General features: G+C 42.0%; 2 protein-coding genes across 3 annotated transcripts; one reads left to right on the top strand and one right to left on the bottom strand.

Annotated features, from left to right (window-relative positions):
* The first annotated feature begins 1,958 nt into the window (after positions 1–1,958).
* MAK16 (MAK16 homolog) lies at positions 1,959–12,927 on the top strand. The gene is made up of 10 exons (XM_004021767.6): positions 1,959–2,049; positions 4,334–4,383; positions 4,476–4,585; positions 4,691–4,755; positions 4,952–5,103; positions 5,826–5,880; positions 8,605–8,679; positions 9,410–9,523; positions 10,215–10,280; positions 10,446–12,927. The coding sequence occupies exons 1-10, from the start codon at positions 2,035–2,037 to the stop codon at positions 10,638–10,640; spliced, it is 897 nt and encodes a 298-aa protein (XP_004021816.2). The 5' UTR covers positions 1,959–2,034; the 3' UTR covers positions 10,641–12,927.
* On the bottom strand, positions 9,294–19,681 carry TTI2 (TELO2 interacting protein 2). Of its 2 annotated transcripts, XR_003587086.2 has the most exons (8): positions 18,654–19,681; positions 17,348–17,534; positions 16,650–16,742; positions 14,582–14,769; positions 14,366–14,509; positions 12,113–12,275; positions 11,082–11,265; positions 9,294–9,491 (listed from the first exon to the last, which is right to left on the bottom strand). XR_003587086.2 is itself a non-coding variant. In XM_027962479.2 (7 exons), exons 1-7 carry the CDS (start codon positions 19,298–19,300, stop codon positions 11,161–11,163), a joined length of 1,527 nt encoding a protein of 508 aa, XP_027818280.1. In that variant the 5' UTR covers positions 19,301–19,681; the 3' UTR covers positions 9,294–11,160. The 2 variants fall into 2 exon arrangements, 1 of the variants encoding a protein (XP_027818280.1); XM_027962479.2 differs by having other exon boundaries at positions 9,294–11,265.
* Positions 19,682–19,944: the final 263 nt, after the last annotated feature.

A 19,944-nucleotide genomic window follows, 5' to 3' on the forward strand; every position in this document is an offset into this window, starting at 1 on the left:
CAACATAAACATCAAATCATTATGTTATAGTCCTGAAATTAATACATGTTAATTATACCTCAGCTAAAAATATATTCACAGAACTCACCCGGTGGTGGTGAGCAGCGACAGTGTTATATGAAACCAAACTGAGAAAAAAGACACCATTTCTGATTACCAAAGACCTATTATACAGCAGATGGAACTCTACACAATGCTGTGTGCCAGCCTGGATGGGTAGGGGGGTTGGGGAAGAATGAAAGCAAAAGTGAAAGTCTCTCAGTCCTGTCCAACTCTGCGACCCCATGGACTATAACACTCCATGGAATTCTCCAGGCCAGAATACTGGAGCCGGTAGCCTATCCCTTCTCCAGCGGATCTTCCCAATCCAGGAATTAAACGGGGTCTCTTGCAATACAAGATAAAAAGTTTGAAAAAAAAAAAAAAAACCCACATGATTTCTCCTACTTAATTCAGAGAGAGGGCTGTAGTCCAGGTGGTAAGTGTAGTCTAGGTAATATCCAGCTTTTCAGTTCTTCCACATTGTTTTATACTTGATTTTACTAACATAAAAGGGTATGTGTATTTATAGTATGACTTTCCTCTGGTCTCTAAACCAGTCTTGTATAAGGCAATAGGCTAGTAAGAAAGATCACTGTTTTTTAGGAAGCAATGTAAACCATACTTTTAACATACTGTTACTGAGTCCAAGCTCTTACTGCTGGCTGCAAGACAGGCCAATGAATAAAAAGATTAATTGTTGAAGCAAGGAATAGCAGTTTTATTTGGAAAGCCGACAATGGAGAAGATAGAGGACTCAGGCCTTTTTTATAAAAAGGGAAGGTTAGGTTGGTTGTTGCAAACTTTTTGGTGCCAGAATCTTTTATTCTTAAGCTCTCAAGGTGGGCCGGGTCATGATGTTCCCATGAGTCTCCAACAAGAGAAGTGTTATTCTCTGTTCTGCAACTTTTTCTCTCTATATGAATGGGAAAGTGTTACACCTTTAAAGGTCTGATCCTTGAGAATGGGCCAGCCTGTATATTTCAGGCTATAGGCAACATCCTTTTAGTCATTAAAGAGTAAAAAGAGCAATGGAATACAGACGTGGTGGGGGTGGAATCCAATATGAAGTCAGACTTGTTCTTGCCTATTGTAATACCTCTAGGCTTTGCATACTCCTAAGTTTGCTAAAGGTTAAGTGACTCTCGCCCAAATATCCAGTAAACTGAAGTCGGTTTTTATCCTCTTATAAGTTTGGCTTCAAAACCCAGTGCTATATCAATGCGTTCTAACAGGATGGTTCCAATTCCTGGTTTTCATCTGCATGCAACGAAGTTATACTATTTATGACACACTGAATTATTTTATAACGTGGTATGCAAATCAAGGACCATCTTTATTCTGAGCGTGTGCCTTTCTTACTCTTTTCGTGGCCTTTTGGAAAACGGTGTGAACTAGTGAAGATTTTCTTCTTTCCTTGTCAAAAGAAAGAGCGTGGAAAAAACCTGTTGCTCTTGAAATATCCTCTGATGCATGAATTTCAAGTCAGGACCCAATTCCACACCAAGCAAATGCGTGTTAAGTGCGGAAGAGAGGGTTTTACGTCTTAAAAGACCGCGTCTGAGGTCCACAGACGGGGCGAGGAAGCGACAGCCTAGCTTACCGCCCCGCGCGCAGCCCGAGCCCGCGTCCAAGTCCCAGCGGCCGACTCTCCAGAGAACCGACAAACCGCGGGCTCGACAGGGGGCGCTCCTGGCCTCCCCCGTCTTCTCACATCGGAATCGGCCGGCTCAGGAGCGGCCTCGCACGGACCCTCAGCGGGGTTGACAGTCCCAAGGCCAGCTGGGGACGAGAACCGGCGGAACGAGCGTGTGGGGACAGCCCGGGGACTCGGCGGCGAGCGCGAAGGTCAGACCGCCAGGAGCCGCTGTTGCAAGGCCGCGAAATCAGAACTCTCGCGATAGGCGAGACTGGGCTTCGCGGAAGTGATTATCCGGAAGCAGCATGGCTGCTCCCCTCAATTGACCCGGCTCTACCTGGTGAACTGCTGACGAGATGCAGTCGGACGATGTGAGTCCTGATGCTCTGCCACCCAGATTTTCTGCACAGGGTGTCCCGCCTGTTTTAGGAGCCTCAAGAGCCACCCGTTAGCCTCGTGGGGCTCCGGAAGCGAGGCCTCCAGAGCCCTGATTTCCGAGCGTGGGGCTCTCACGTGTCTACCCGGGTCCTTCGGGGTTCAGGGAACCGCACACCGCACCACAGCCCCCGGGTTCGGTGTACACGGCCCTTGGTGCCTCGCAAGGGAGGCTTTTGCATGTGGTCCCTCGGAATTTGGGAGGCAGCGGGGCGAGGGGTGGGTGCCGGCGTGGGGGACGGTATGGTGAGCTTTAGATAACAAAGTTAAGCGTGCTTTTCATCCACGTGCGCGTTACTCTTCAGCCTGCTTTCCCTGTGTTAGGTTTTTCCTTTACCTTTGCTCCACTCTGCCCGCGTCATAATTTTGGAAGCATCCTAGGTTCATTCATTATTTGTATGAAATATATTCAAGCGCCTACAGTGTGCCAGGCCTTGTAGTAATTACTGGCAATTTGGTTGTTATTAAGCCAGGCAAAAGACCTCTGCTTTCCTGGAGCTCTGGCAGGGGAGACAGTAAACACGTGAACGAATTAAATACAATTGAAATGTGTAGTACTACTATGAAAGAAACACCGGGGTGATAGAGAGTGATGAGAGACCACTTCGGATCAGAGAAGATTTCTCTGAATAGAAGATATCTCAGCCGAGATCTGAAAGATGAGAAGGAACCGCCACGGGGGGCTGAGGGAAAAGCAATCAATCCGGGCCATAGGAACAATATAGTACAAAGATCTGGAGGTAAGAAAGAAGGAATGTGGTAAAGGACATTCGTGTGACTGTGTTACAGGAGTCAAGGGAAGAAAAGTAGTGAAGCTGGATGTTTTTGCAGGACAAGATCATGTAGAGTCTTGAAGGAGGTGTTTTAAAGGTTTTAATGTGACATGACATCTGACTTGCATTTGTGAACTTTTCTGTCCTATGAAAGGAGGGAAGGAATGAAAGCAAGGGGACTACAGCGTGATGAAAGTCGGTTCAACTAAGGTAGTACCAGTCATGAAAAGAAGTGGATGGGCTTGAGATCTGTTTTATCAGTGTAACTGGCAAGACTTGGTTATGGTGTGATGAGGAGAGGGAAGAAATCAAGGGGCTTTCGGATTTGAACAGGCTGTTCAATGGTGATTCTGTTTATGGATGTGGGGAAGACTAGGGAAGGTATTCTTTTGAGAGGTGTGGAATTGGAACCTCCATTTGGACCTGCTAATGTGTTTGAGGCCTTTCAGACATTCAGGCAGAGATGTCAAGTAGGCAGCTGGATGTATATACGAATCTGGTGCTTAGAAGTCTGACTAGGAGATGACAGTTTGGGAGTCTTCAACTTTGAGATGATATTTAAAACCACACACCAGAACTAGCTCCTGCTTTTCCAGTTTCATTTCCTTGTACCTGTTTCCTACCGTCCCTCACCGAACAGGTCCCATAAGGTTCCAAAAATGTTTCATTCTTTAACACTTCTTTGTGTTTTTCCCTTTAACTTCTCTAGAGCCCTTTCCCAGCTCCTCAAGGCAGCTCACTCAAAGGTTCTCAGGCGCTTATACACCTCTATTGTGGTATTTAGCAATGACTGCTGCTCGATGTTTTGTATCTTTCTAACTAGATAGAGAACACTCTTTAAGGACTGTACCTTCCTTCATTCACCATGTGCTTGAGTACCTCCTGTGTGTCAGGACTTTGAAATGTCAGTGTCTTACGTAACTACTAAGTGTACATTCAGTGCCAAATGAATATAGAACACGAGTTAGTGGAAGACGGTAGATGATCTTCCTTGTCCTCAATGAGATAAAATCATGGAATGTATATCTAAAAACCTAGTACTGTGCAGCCTTTCACAATGGATAATGAACATATTAAGTAAAAAGGGAAAGTTACTATTATATATATATAGTTTATATATACATACTGCAAACTCATATGGTTCAAAATATCCATGTAGGCATATTAGTTGGTGTAACATACAACTATTTATAAAATACTAATGAAATTATATCTCTGGGCAGTAAGGTTATGGTTATTGTTAATTTGTATTTACTTTTCCTGTAAGAATCTGTTACTTGTGTGAAATAACAAATAAATCCGACTATTTTACAAAGCCCTTTGTCCTCATTCCTCAGAGACTTTTTCTCAGTAAAGCAGGGCGCTGCCCTAGGGCATTGTTTTCTTGTATTAATGTGGCGTCTGTTAGGTGAGAGCAATTGAAATGGATTTCACTTTTGTCTTACAGGTTATCTGGGATACACTAGGAAACAAGCAATTTTGTTCGTTCAAAATAAGGTGAGTCTAGATTTTCAGCTTGAACAGAGATTCTTTCAGTTACCCTCTTGGTAACCCATCTTATAATTTTGGTTCTTTCCCTCTTATTCTAGAACCAAGACTCAGAGTTTCTGCAGAAATGAATATAGCCTGACTGGATTGTGTAATCGGTCATCCTGTCCCCTGGCAAACAGTCAGTATGCCACTATCAAAGAAGAGAAAGGTAACTCCTCAGGTTTAGCTTCATGAGAAGTACTCGGCAGCTTTTAAAAGGATGCTCTTTAGTCTCTCTGCAAATAATAATCAAAGTATTTACTGTATTCTGCAGGACAGTGCTACTTGTATATGAAGGTTATAGAGCGAGCAGCTTTCCCCAGGCGTCTCTGGGAACGGGTAAGACTTGGGGTATTAAATTACCATGACCATTGAGCAACAGCAAAAAGGCCACACGCTTTTTCTCTCTTCCTTGACCACATCTACCTTAAACTCCTGGAGTTTAAGGCCTCTAAGAGGCCCCATGGGTGTCATTAACAGTGAAGACCTTATCATTTATCCTCGTTCATCGTGCTTCTGTTAATCTGTTCAACAGGTCCGGCTTCATAAAAACTATGAGAAAGCACTGGAGCAAATAGATGAAAACCTAATTTACTGGCCCCGTTTCATTCGACACAAATGTAAGCAGAGATTCACCAAGATCACCCAGTATCTAATTCGAATTCGAAAACTTACACTTAAGCGACAGTAAGTATTGATCATTCATTTTTTTAAATGTCCTTGCATGCATCATATTATGAAAGCTGAGAGATGGTGAAACCTCTAGAAACGCTTTCTCTTAAGTTCAGCTTTGGGTAATTTTTAATGAAGTGCTAACCAGCAGCAGTTTTACCACAAATTAAAATTGTGCCCTTTGATTTTGCAGGATTTTAAAAGCGTATAGTACAGCTTGATTATCCCCTTCCTGTCTGAAAATCAGCTTCAGAAAATTGTCTTTATAACCCTGAGAGAATCCTAAAATTAGAGAATTTAAAATGAGTGTAAGAACTTCACTCTGGGTTCACTGAAAACTAATTTTTAAAAGTGATATGAAATCCACACAATTAATTGCATGCCTTCTTTAAGGAGTGATAGCCCTAATGCTTTCTCATTGTAACCTGCAGAGAAAGCTAGAGATGTCACTTCTCTAGAAAGTTCTTTTCTTGTAGTTCACAGAAGCGTTAATCTTCAGCGTTGTGAATGCCCTCAGAGATCTCAGAATGCCTAAAGAAACAAAAACAGCCATGTATGTGAAACATGTCTGTCAAATATATGTAAAATTGCTTGACTTTATAGCATTATCAAGGATATTTTAGTATATAATCTTGCTATATTGAGGTGAGCCCTACAAAATCAATTCCAGTCCTTTTTTCTTCTCATTTTTTAAATAAAGGAACGTGTTTTCTGATCATGTGTTTTATTTCCCATAGGAGAAAACTTGTTCCTTTGAGTAAGAAGGTGGAGCGGAGGGAAAAACGAAGAGAGGTAACTTATTGTTCTGATAGTCACAACGTCTACATGTTCACTGAAGAGTATGGGTGTATAAGCAGGGCTCATGAGAACCGTTCAGTCACCACTGTTTGTGAACTGTTCACGCCCTAATAATAGACAACAGTGTTAATTGCATATGGTATCTGGTATTCTGTATCTGAAGATTATGACTCTCAGGGCCGGATAAAATGTGGGTGCTTCAGGGACATTTGTAATATGAAACAGGAAGAATACCTTCAACAGAGATTCAAAGCTCCTTGTCTGAAATTTTTGAATCAGGGATTTCAGATTTAGAATCCTGTTATGTGTTGCCGTCTTATATTTTACATTTTACTCTCAGCTAATTTTGAGTAGTCTAGTCACACACACTAGTAGTTGTACAGTGATATATAACAGTGTTTCACTAGATAAATTTACGGTAGGTGGAATTTTTTGAAAAAAACTTTTAAGTAGCCTCATGCCAGTCTGGGTCATATTAGACCTCTAAATTGAGCACTGTGCTGTGCTTAGTCACTCAGTCGTGTCCCACTCTTTGTGGCTCCATGGACTTTGGCCCACCCAGCTCCTCTGTCCAAGGGGATTCTCTAGGCAAGAATACTAGAGTGGGTTGCTGTCTCCTCTGGGGATCTTCCCAACCCAGGGATCGAACCTAGGTCTCCCGCATTGCAGGCAGATTCTTTACCATCTGAGCCACCTGGGAAGCCCAAGAATACTGGAGTGGGTAGCCTATCCCTTCTCTAGGACTTCCCAATCCAGGAATTGAACCAGGGTCTCCCTCATTGTTGGTGGATTCTTTACCACCTGAGCTACCAGAGAAGCCCATATTGAGCTTTGGGAGTTCTGAAATTGCTGGTAAGGGATTGAGATTATTTGTTTCTCTGAACTAAACTAGGCAGCTTTGTTACTGAAGTAGTCAACAGTGATGGTAATATTGTGCCAACCGTGGAAAATCTAGTCAGGAAATTCTAGCCTTTGTGGAAGAGAGCAGTCTCCCTGTCCGCCTCATGGGAACCTCACTCAGACTGAACATTCTTACGCTTTTAAGACCTGGAACTAGGTCTTCCTGACAGGTTCACATTTTCAGTCAGTTTAAGTATTTGCTTTGCTCATCCCACATCCACAAACATGTACCTCATCATTTGTCATATCCTGTCAAGAAACAGCTTTAGTAATCTTGATGCTTTTGTTTCCACTAATCACATAGAGTTCTGCATTTCAAGCCTGAGTCACTGGTCTCCAAACTTTTTTGATCACTCCATCAATAAAATTTTTGAACATTTGCTGCCCAATATATTATTTACAAATGTTACTATACATGTACACTTGTGCTGTAGATATATTTAAATAATAGTTTGTGATGTAGTGAAGGTCTGGTTCTCAGCAAAGTAAAATTTGCCTCTAAGGGCTGTCATAGGTGATAGAGCTCAGAGACAGAGAAAGGAGGGTATTGTTGAGTGCCTGCATTTCGTACTTGCTGTTCACTTTTCATTCTCCACCACCAATTATGCAGACACCTTTGTTTAAATGTGGCTAGTTTTCATCTTCCTTGTCAAAACTTCTTTATATTACATACCACTGACAGCCATTTTTTATCTTAGAAAAGACAAATCTGAACGATGTGTGTGTGTGTGTGTGAGAAAAATGCATGGTTAAGTTCTGTGACTCAAGTGCGAAACCATTAAATAACCAGCATATATAACTACTGCCTATCTTATTGCAAACTATTCACTATCATCTATAGAGCCACATAACCAAGCAAACTTAACCAAATAGCTGTATGCTGCAAGAATCTGAATGAGATCGCCACTTTCATGCTCTTTGTGTAGTATTTTAAAGAAAAAATATTTACAGAAGTTTTGCGCATTTGGTTCCTACATCTCAGTAGATCACCCCTGAGATGTAAGCACCCACTTTAGAGAAAAATGTAGAACATCATCATAACCTCTTCATTGCTCTGTGAGCCCCCAGCTCCTTTGTAACTGATCCTGTGCACTGTTCATTGTAATACAGCTTCAGAGTGTAAGGCTAACATCCTCTGAGATTTCCACTATCATCTTAATGCACTCTTTGGGGAAAAAGGTAGATTGAGGCTACATTTTGGTTTTTATGTTTCAGTTTTGTAAAGGTAGAGATACCATGTATCACCACCTATAAGAAATCACTAAAGGAAGAGATTTATTTTGTTCAAGTATGTCTGATTTATAGTATTGTGTTAATTTCTGCTGTACAGCAGTGCTTCAGTTACACATATAATATTCTTATGGTTTATCACAGGATATTTAATATAGTTCCCTGATTTATACAGCAGGAAAAGGAAGAGATTTTTTTATCTTCTTTTCTAACATGTCGTATCTGTGGCCTTAGAAAATGTAAAGTGAAGGTCTCTGGTCCTTTTTTGCAGCTTCTATAGTTTTGCTTCAGGGTTGCTAATTTTCTGAAATATTTTAAGTGTTTGTATACCAATTTGCTTTATCAAAGACTCTGTTAGAAGTTAATTTAGAAATCTATTCATAAAACCATAGGAATTTTTTAAGTCGAAAGATTTCCAAAGTTTGACCAGGAAAAAATACATCTATCTGGTTGGACAGGCAGAAGTTCTGTCACAGCAAGAGGGAAAAGGCAATTACGTCTTTCCCATAAAAACTTGGTTTCTTCCCTTCTATAGGCTGAACAGTGAGTACTAATGAAGTAAATGGGTTTGTTCTTTTTCTGTTACAGGAAAAGGCATTAATAGCTGCTCAGCTGGACAATGCCATCGAAAAAGAGTTGCTGGAGAGACTGAAACAGGATACGGTGAGAAAGCTAGAGACTTTGGGGTACAGATTTTATTTTTTAGGTGGAAATATGCTAGGAGATATGGGACTAGTTGGAAATGGGGTTTATTTTTAAAGATGTTAGAAAGAGCCTTACCTTGATTTTATTCCTGGAATAAAATAAATATCATATTAGCTCTGGCTTGTAATGCAAGCATGTAAACTACTGCAGTTAACCCTTGATACTCGAGTTTGGAGACCTTTCCTTTTGGCCATTATTCCCAACTCCTCCTCCAAACACAGCAATTCCAGGTCTCTACAAAAGCCACACAGCTTTGATCCTCCTGCTTATTCATCCTAGGTTGAATTTTAAGGTTCTTTAAAATGAATTTTTCTTCTCTTTTGAAAAATGAATGTCACTTAAAGAGACAACATGAATAAAATATGCTTTTTAAACCTTATTTCCTCTTTGTTGGTAAAACTACATTTGTTTCAATCCATGGGTTTTATATACTATTAAATTTTAACTGATCTAGCGTCCGTCCTTGATAGAAGTTACCAGTTTGGTATTAACTGCTGATTATTTAAATGTCAAATGTGGGTTTTTTAAAGACATCACTGGCTCTAGGCTTGAACATAATATAGTACTATTACTTATCAAACTAAATGTTTTTATTTAATCACTGATAAAAACAATATGCTGGTTGGACAGTGGACTTGACGCACAAGGTCAAACATGGCGAAAGCTGACCCATGTTTCTTTTCTTCAGTACGGTGACATCTACAACTTCCCCATCCACGCCTTCGACAAGGCCCTGGAACAGCAGGAGGCAGAGAGTGACTCTTCAGATGCTGAGGAAAAAGATGATGAAGAAGATGAAGAAGTAAGCTTTGTGTTTTTGCTCTGTCAAACAGTAATCTGTAGGATTAGATCTATTTTTATGTAATAGAAAATATCATTTTCAGTTCTCTAACTAGAAAATAGTTATCTGGTCACTCATTTCCTATCATGATTTATTAATTTGGTTCAGTAGTGGCTTCTTTGTTCTCCAGGTTCAGCCAATAAACCACATGTTGACAATTTAATTTTACTTAGTAGCCTTCTAAAATTTTTCCTGCACGGTGACAAAGAGTCCTTATTGCCTAAGGGAACATAACATTAAGGAACCTACTGAAATTTACCAAGGGTTTAATCTTACTGTTAAATACAGGAAGTACTTCAGTGATAGTATTTTTGGGAAAGGGGCAGACTTAACAAATTGATTCGCAGGAGACTTGCATAGGGACACAGGTATATTTTCCCTATTAGTAATCTAGTTTTTAATATTTGAAATGAATAGTTTTAGTTGAATGTGTAAAGAATTGTTTGTTCCTATATACTGATTTTAACCAATTAAAATGAGGATGTTTTTCTCTCTGATGATTTAAATTAGGCATGAGAATTGATATCCCTAAAGAAATAAGTTGATTTGGTTGCCTAGTAACCATTCCCTCATTGTGTTTTTGTTACTGATGTACAAGCTTAAGCTGAATTCTCATTATGTATCTTGAACCTAATGGTTAGTTTTATTTTAGGATGTGGGCAAAAGAGAGTTTGTGGAAGATGATGAAGTGGATGAGAGTGATCTAAGTGATTTTGAGGTGAGGTTCATGGGTAAAAAACTGTCCTTTGGCTCCAACCAAAAATGGGGGGTGGAGGTTCGGATCACACAGAACAGGTAAATTATCTAATTTTAGTTCTAAATAGAACAGAGACAGGAGTTTGGGGAATGAATCTAGTGTCTTTTTTTCCCCTTCACGTGTTAGGATATGGATAAACTGGATGCCAGCAGTGATGAAGATCAGGATGATAAATCCTCCAGTGAAGAAGAAGAAAAAACCCTTGATGCCAAACACAAAGGCAAAACGCCTCTGAAAGGGCCTTTGAGGAGGAAAAGAGCCTACGTAGAGATAGAGTACGAGCAAGAGACAGAGCCTGTGGCCAAGGCCAGAACCACGTGACTTCCCTTCAGACACTTGTAAAGGGGACTGAACATCTTCCTTTTTTACATCTTAAACACATAACACTTCTGGGTTTTGCTCTTCTTGTTTTTTAACACAATATTTGTGTTTTTAATATTTATGCTAGTTCTGTGGAGCAAGGAGGGAGTGGAGAAAAGCCTAAATTGTGAATATTTTTATAGCATTGTTACATGACATGTGCTGAAGTAACAGCTTGAGCCCAAGAAGCATAAGGGATGAGTCTGTGGGTATAAATATTTCTAAATTTAAGTGTTACCCATTCACCCGTTTCCTTGGCATCCTCCCCCTTGCATGCCTCCCCCACCCCTTTATTTAGAAATGTCCAGATTCCATTTGTTCACATTCTCCTTTCCCTACTTCTGTGGGAGTTAAAAAGAAGGAACGAGAAGGTCTAAGTTATAATGTTTAGTATAAATATACCTTTTGCCTGAAATAATTCCATTGAAAACAACTGGAAGAGAAAGACAATCCTTTCCTCTTCAGGAAAGTAATACAAGTCTTAAGTTGCGTCGCAGGGAGCGCCTTCAGAAAGCTGTTGCACTCTTCGGATGCAGTTCCCCACCTGACTGTCTTCACAGCTGTGGGGGATTTTAGCCAGGAGACCCTGAAACGTGAAACCAAACAGGCTTGTTTTTCTGATTGTTACTTCACCTTAGCGGTTCTTTCTTGGTATCAGACTCAAAGAAGGAAAGAACTGATGACACTAGGGCAGCTCACAGAACTGGTGACGCTGGGAACTGGCAATGTCCTACTGGCTCACGAAGCAGCAGCTTTCTGCCAGCCAGCATGAAGCAGATGAGATCTAGGGCTTGAAAACCACTTGAGGTAAAAAGCCGAGATGAATATGGTATCCCTCAATATTTTTAGGATGTTAATTTTTTTTTCATGCTGCCTGTAACTTTAAATTGAAGATTTTGAGACAATGATTTATAAATTATGTATACATGGACACACAGCTGTTATATGCGATGGCTTGGAAAAGTAAACTTCTATGGAATATGAGACCAAAGGAAGAATTCCCACATGGATAAATAAAGTATGTGGAAAACATCGTTGCCTCTGAAAAACTGGAAACATTTCTGTTACCTGAATTACTTACTCTGCCTAAATTATTCCTTGGTGGATTACAGACCATTATTTTTACTTTTTCTTTTCATTCGAACCACTAGAACAGAATTACCATTTTGCAAACTCTTGATCATGATCCTTTTGCCCATTCTCTCTCCTAGCTCTAGAAGCATCCACTGATCCTCTTGCCTTTTCATCTAAAAAGTTCTGAATAGCTTTAAAGGGAGAATAAGGTATTGATCAAACTCTGAAGGCTAAAAGACTCAGAGGTAGAGACTAGAACCTTCCATGTCCAATTACAGACTTGGTCAGGCACTTAACAATCAGAAATTGCCTGAGGATGTCGAGGCCTCACCGAAACCAAGCAGTGGATGGTCCCTTACCTTCACCCGTCCCGAAGCACAGTGGTCCAGCAGAATCAGGCAGTCGGTGGCCTCTTCTAACAAGGCACTCTTAACACTCTCGGGTGTGAGGCTTGAATCCCTTGCTACGTCACATATCAGTTTCAAGAGAGCCTTCAGTAAGACCACAAGTCTACAGGAGACTCTGGAATCAAGAAGAAACATGGTATTCATACTCTGAATCAGGATATTAAAACTGAAAAAGGGATCTGAGATATGAAAGCCCTCATTTCATAAAGCAAGGAACTGAAGTCCAAGTTTAAGACCATAGAGCTGAAAGCAGAACGAGAGACCAGACTCAAGATTTCTGAACTCCAAGCCTGTTGGTTTTCTCTACAGCACACTGCCCACACACCCTGACACACTGGCATGCCCAAGAACACCTGGCTGCCCTCCAGAAGTTGGTGGTTTTACTGTTAGGAAACAGCTCTCCTGAAAAGGGAGAACTGGGCCCTCCCTACCAGGGGCCTATACTTTTGGCCAGAGAACAGGAAATGGCCCATAGTTCTTTAGCTTGGATGTGGTCTTTGGCCTGGAGGTTAAAGATACAGTGAGAGAAATAAGCTTGGCTTCTGAGAATTCAGTGTTGATTTAACTTTTCTGTCACTTTAATGCTAGATCCTAGATTACCACCAGTTAGGCCCTGTCCCTATTTACTTCTACTTTGCCTTTCTAAAAATTTTTATGATGATGATTATATAAAGTCGTAAATGTGCTTAATGCCACTGAATCATACACTTGAAAATGGTAAATTTTATGTATTTTTTAACCACAATTAAAAAACTAAAAAGCCCTAAGGAAGCTGAAAATTTTAACTTGTAGTGTGGAAATAAAAATAAACCACATTTCTGGGCAGAAATGTGACTGGGAGAAGAAAAGTTTACACCCTTCATCTTGATCTGAAAACCATTAGGTGGTTTCCAGTAACATGGGTGCTATTCAGCACTTCACCTGTCTTCCTTCAACACAGTCGGCTCTGCGTTCCACTCCCCAGAGCTCGCCCCCTCTATACTTCACATTCATTTTCTGACCTCTCCACATTTTCTTGACTTCTTCTACTTAGTATCTGTATTGATTCAGTTTCATTCATCCATCTATTCCAGTCACTTCTGAAATATCCATGTACTTGGTACTGGGCTTTCCCTGGTGGCTCAGTAGTAAAGAATCCACCTGTCAATGCAGGAGCCTTGGGTTCAATCCCTGGCTCAGGAGGATTCCCTGGGTTAGGAAGATCCCCTGGAGGAGGAAATGGCAACCCACTCCAGTATTCCTGCCTGGAAAATCCCATGGACAGAGAAGCCTGGCAGGGGTCCACGGGGCTGCAAAGAGTCAGACATGACTTAGTGTCTAAACAGTAAACAATACCAGGTTCTGAGTAAACCTTGGAGTTCTCGGTATACTAAAGTGATCTTCCATCTTCCTGGAGCTTAGAGTTCAGCAGAGGAGAGAGACAGTAAGTAAATAACTGCAACCTGGGTACAAATGTGATTCTGGGGTGCATTATAAGGAGATGAGAGAATACAGTTCAGAACAGACACGTGTTGCTAAGATACTGGGACTCGTGCCCAGTTAAGTCTTGTTATCTCATTCAGACTCACTGGAAAAAGCCCAGATACTGGGGAAGACTGAAGGTAAAAGGAGCATTGGGTGGCAGAAAATGAGATGGCTAGATAGTATCACTGATTCAACAGACAAGAGTTTGAGCAAACTATGGGAGATAGTAAACGACAGGGAAGCCTGGCGTGCTTCAGTCCATGGGGTCGTAAAGAGTCAGACATGACTAAGCAACTGAACATTTCCTGCAAGACAGCCTTTTGCAGACTCAAATGTGTCTGGGTTCCAGCTTGCTGTTCATGATACCGCCTTTGAGCCAGAGTTGGAATGCTAAGCAAATGTATCCCAAATCAGCATTCTGATCACACATGTTCAGTGATGTGCTGGAAGTGCTCTGTTCTAAATTAGGCTTAAGAAACCAAAGGGTGAACAAAGTCAAGTATGTCTACTGTAGCGCTGCGAACAGGCCTTGTAAATAGAGATGTCCACCTGAAGGAACTGAGTGTATATCTTGTCAATACCACTCTCACAGTTTAAAGTCCAACTGGTATAGAAAATGGGAGGTATTCACCTGTACAGCATGTCCTTAATACTTTGTACTGGACATACATCTGGGCAAGTTCTGCAGGGAGTATGGGTGGAGTTTTGCCCCTTAGCACACCTGACTGCTGGCTGTCATACCTGGGCCAAGTATACTGCAGGACAAGTTTTAGGGTTTCCAGTATCTTCAATCTGGCCTCCTCCTCGGGTCCATCATATACCTCCAAGTAACCAATGATGACTCGCTCCAGCCTTTTCAAGTGCCGGACAGTTGAGATCCCCAACCTAACGACAACAGAGAAGATGTGATGAAGAGTGAAGTTGAGAATGGCCAGACCCAGCTGCTCAGGGACTCACCTTTTCACAAAAGCTGGTAGGTTTCTCGCGTAAGTCCTACGTAAGAGAAGGCGATGCTCGGGCTCCATGTGCGTCAGGATCAACTGCAGGACCTCGTCACACTGTGTGGTGGGTCGGGCCCCATCTCCCTTCCAGTGCAGGGCTTTCTCCAGGATGGGGAATAAATCCAGCAGACACAGGAGCACAGCCTAGGAGGAAGGAAGAGAAAGGAGCTGTAGTTCACCAGTTGGTAGTCATAACACTCAATGATTTCTCTTGCAGCTTCCACTCATCTACCATCCTCAGTGTCCATGTCATAGAATTCTAAAAGATGCTAGTAATAATACATTAAGTATAATGTATTACTTTATATTTTCAAACTTTTTAAACATTCTTTATTTCCATCAGACAGTCTCAAGTTAACATCTCCTAGGACTGTTCTTTGCTAATCTAAAAAATGGAGCAGAGCTAAGACTTTAATTCAGAATTTAGGAGTCTCAGTCTATTGTCACTAAATACCTAAGTTGATATTTACAAGTGATGACTCTATTTGTACCCAGTTTTGACCAACCTATCTGAAGTTTCAGTATCCATGCAATCCCTTTTAGCTCTCCCAGGATCTTTGCTTTTTCTCTTACTTTTTAACCACCATTCCAAGAGCCCTAACCTTCCTGGCTTTTAGGATAGTCTAGATTCTCAAAACCTAAAACAATATTTTAAAAAGAAAGGGGCAGGCTGAGGTAGGAGGAGGGAGACTATCTGGCCTAAAATAAGAAACAAGGTTATTTCTAACTCTAATTTTATGTAACTTGTTTCTTGACTTCAGAATGGCCTCGGCACCTCTCCCCACACAATATCCCCCAGAAATTCTAACTCATTCTTTATAAGCAAATATCACCTCCTTATCAGATCCTCTTAAAACACCCCAATACCACCAAACCTCGTTAGCTGCCTATTGCTAAACACCTACTGCATTTTATACAGACCTTGATTACTCTCTACTTCGTTTACATTTACAGTGTATTTATTTACATAAATGTGTCTGCAAAGGATTTCTTAAAGCCAGAAACCTTGCCTGACTCGTTCAGTCTTGGAACCTACAATGGTTACTGGCACACAATAGGTACTCAGTGTCTACTGGATGAAACAGCAAATGACACTTACCCAACTTACAAAGAGTTCCCCATGTCTGTACTGATATAAAAGCAGCCCAGAAGGAAGGACACTTAATAAAAATAGAACTTATTCAGGAGTTCCTTGGTGGTCCAGTGGTTAGGATTCTGTACTTCCACTGCTGGGGCCAGGGTTTAAGCCCTGGTGGGGGGAACTAAGATCCTAAGAGCCATGTGGCTAAAAAGAAAAAAAAGGAAGCAGAGGGCAGAGGGAGGAAAAGAACCCGTCTCTCTCTTGTTCATAAATAGGTGAGAGACTACCAAAAAAAAAATATCTTTTTTAAAACTAGAACTTTTTCAGACATAAAACTGCCCCCAAGTGATATATAATTGACCCAGATGAAGATAAAACACTGGCTTTTCTGTGCAGGCTCAGAAACATGGATGCCTCTTTGGTACTGAGCCATTTTCACTAGCTATTTGCTATCCCCATTTTCTTTTTTTAAATGTATGTATTTTTGCCTGTGCTGGACCTTTGTTGCTGCTCAAGGGCTTTCTCTAGTTGCAGACTGCCAAGGCTACTCCTCATTGCAGTAAACTCACTTTTCAATCAGGTTTCGTTCTCTTGTTGCAGAGCGCGGGCTCTAGGTATACTGACTTCAGTAGTTGCAGCCCAAGGGCTCTAGAGCGCAGGCTCAGAGACTGTGGCACAGGGGCTTAGGTGCTCTGCAGCATGTGGGATCTTCCTGGGCCAGGGATCGAACCTGTGTCCCCTCCATTGGCAGGCAGACTCCTGACCACTGTACCACCAGGAAGTCCAGCTATCCCCATATTTTCAACTTGTTAGTGGCTCTCAGTTATTATCCCCACTTTCCAAAAAGAGAAAAATGCTACCAACTATTCTTATTCACATAATGCCACCTTCTACTCAAATTTGAAAGCTTAGACTTAGCGTTATGAGCAAATCTTACAATTACCTGAATGAGGTGGTGTTCCCGTGCGTACAGGTGGTTGAAAAGGGCGTGGTAGAGGACCTGAGCCCTGTTGTACTGCAGCAAATCAGCAGCTGGCTGCAATCAGACAAATTACCCAATTAAAGCTTCCCAAGGCTGGCAAAATGTTGATAAATTTTGAGACTGAACATGGTACATGGGATTCATTACACTACTCTATTTCTGTGTATATTTCAAAAGCTCCATAATACACAGAAGAAAAAAAGTTTCCTTGAGTAATAGGTTACACATTTGAGTATAATCCCTTTCAGCTTCTCAATTTTTTGTTCCTTGAAAGTCAGTTGTTAATTAGTCAAAGTCTGGTTCTTCAGTCTGACAATGGTCTATGTTTCTTATATATAGCACCTCTGAGATACAAGCTACTTGTATTCTTGCCTGGGAAATCCCGTGGACAGAGGAGCCTGCCAGGCTATGGTATATGGGGGTCACAAAGAGTTGGACACAACTGACAGACTTTCACTTCACCTCACAAGCTACTAGGTTGGTAGAGGAAAATATAGGCAAAAATATAAATTATTGAATTGAGTCACATAACAGCATTAATAGTGAATAAAAGATATAAATACAAGCAACAATAAAATGGTGATATCGTGAATGAGGAATGGCCAAGAAGACTCAGTCTGTGCCATCAATACACACGCCAGAGATCGGAGGTCACTCACCACATTAAGCACAATGTGATGGAGGCAATGGACACCCAGGATTTTGTTTTCAGTCTGATAGTCATCTGAGATGAGCAATGATGGAGGAAGTATTCTTTCCAGATGTTGGCTCAGCCAGGGTCGAGTGACCTTTTGCAGAGTCCATGAGAAAACGTATTTGGTGGCTGGGTTATTCTTCCAGGAGTCCCTAAATGGAAATGTGAAACCACATTAAGTGACATGGTGTCCCGGTGAAGCTCAATGTATTTTCTTGGACTTGAAAAAAAAAAAGTCCCACATAAGGTAACTCCTGATGTTATAACATACATTTTTAAGATTTAGATCAAAGTAACTTACAGAACTTACACTAAATACATTTATTACCCAGGGCTCTGGGCCTAAAGCATATCCAAGGAGAAGGAGCCAGTTACAGCCACAGCTATGTAAAGAATCTGTGGTGATGGTGGTGGTGGCGGTGGTGGTGGTTACAGTGAGAAAGTCTTCAGAAGGGAGAGAGGTGGAAAGAAAATGCCTTCGGTAACATTATTATTACTATAAGGGAGCAAATGATTCAACATTCAAACAGCAATTTATAACTTATAAAGTAACACATTACTCAACCAATCTTCAAACACAGTATAACAGGTAATGTTATCTTTATATTACAAACAATGAAACTGGTCCTATTCCAAAGCAATAAAAACCAGCACTAGACTGCCTCAAAACTGTCTTTTAACTCCATTGTTGTTGTTTAGTTGTTGTGTCCGACTCTGCAACCCCACGGACTGTAGCCCGCCAGGCTCCTCTGTCCATGGGACTTCCTAGGCAAGAATACAGGAGTGGGCTGACATTTCCTTCTCCAGGAGATCTTTCCCACCCAGGGATCGAACCTGTGTCTTCTGCGTCTCCTGCGTTGGCAGGTGGATTCTTTACCGCTGAGCCACCAAACATCACTACTACATCTAATCAACAACGATGAGTTTCAATAGCCCTCAGTTTAAATTTAAACCTTACCTTTAAATCTCCAACTCCCTAACCCCACCTAACTAAAGAAAGTTAACTCTAAATAAATGGGACAGAACTTCCAATTGCTGGGCAGTTGTCAGGACTGGAAAATCGAGTCCGAAGACCTGGGTTCTAATGTCGAATTTGCCACTACCTACTTAATGTCATTTATAGCAAATCACAATCTTTCTGGGCCTTAAGAGACCTGCTATTAAACTACCTCATCTTAGTGATGAAAAAAACAAGACTCCTTTGAACTCCAGCCTTCTAAAATATTAGGCTGATGCTCAAGTTGATGGCATTTATTGGCAAGAGTACTCACTTATTCAAATCGGGTTTGAGAAGCCCCATGATCACAGTAAATCTCCCTTTCTCGTCTTCATTTTCTCCGTGAAGGAATCCAGCCACAGAACTACACTCAGTGACCTGAAGCAATAAGTCGAGCACCTGTCCAGCGACCTCTTGAGATCTTGGGCTGGTCCACGGTTGCTCCAAGCTGTGTGTGACCGCAAAAACATAGATGGGTCCTGCCAAGGGACGGAGGCTTGTCTTCCACGCAGGGCAAACCAAGGAATTCTTGGCGGCCTCGACCTTCCTCAAGAGCTGAAGAAACAGTAACGCAACTGCCGCCGCTTTCTCCGCCACTTCGGAGTGGCGGTCACCTTTCCCTTCCGGCTCCTCTGCAGGGGCTGCATACTTCCCTAGGGCTTTTGCCACCTGCCCCAGCATTTCGGGCATTCCACGGAGCGAGGCGTCACTCCCCTCAAATAACCGATCACATTCTTTAGCTTCGAGCAGAGCAGCGAGGTCCTCAAGAGCTGCACTTCTGGCCTTGCCCCGTCGGGATTCCTGGCCGGCAAACTGGTGCAAGATCTGGGAGAAGGCCTGCCCGAGGGCGGAGGAAGGCCATGCTCCGGGCAAGGAAGAACCCTCCCAAGGTGGGGATTCCCGAGGGCCGTGAGGCTCCATCCCTCAGACCAAGAACGCGGACGGAGGCGGCCGGGGATCTGCTACAAAGCGGGAGAAAAGATCACCTCGGGGGGCTAGGATTCTCGAAAAGCACAGAAAAAAAAAAAAATCAAATAAAACGGTGAGACGTCTAGGAGGACCGCGGGGAGAGACGGTCTAACGGGCGGAAGAGTAAAGATATAAAGGAAAAGATGAAGGGAAGAGGTCTCTCTGGAAGTAACAGAGTCTGATTCCCAAAATGGAAAAGGGAAGTTACTCTTGCCTTTCTGAAAACTTAAAAAAAAAAAAAGTTTAAGAAATAAACCCTATACACACGATATTCACACGGCCACCGTTACCTGAAGCCCTTCCGGCGCGCCTGGGCGTGTCAGGATCCGACTCAGCCAACATCACTGCCGCAAAGCAGAAGTCTAGCTTCCGCCATTACCGCAGCAACGCTCCGTCATTTCACGACGGACGATCGTAAAGCAATGGCGTCCCAGGTTCAAAAAGGGTGGAGCCGTGAGGAGGATTTTTGCATGGGGAATAACCCCCCTAGATCTTTTCTTTCTATTCCCGCCTACTGGTAGAAACAAAAGAAATAACACGGAATGTCGGTGACGGTGATAAAATGTACAGGATTTTATATGCAAGTATAAATAAAT

This window comes from Ovis aries, chromosome 26 (assembly GCF_016772045.2).
Source record: "Ovis aries strain OAR_USU_Benz2616 breed Rambouillet chromosome 26, ARS-UI_Ramb_v3.0, whole genome shotgun sequence".
NCBI lineage: Eukaryota > Metazoa > Chordata > Mammalia > Artiodactyla > Bovidae > Ovis > Ovis aries.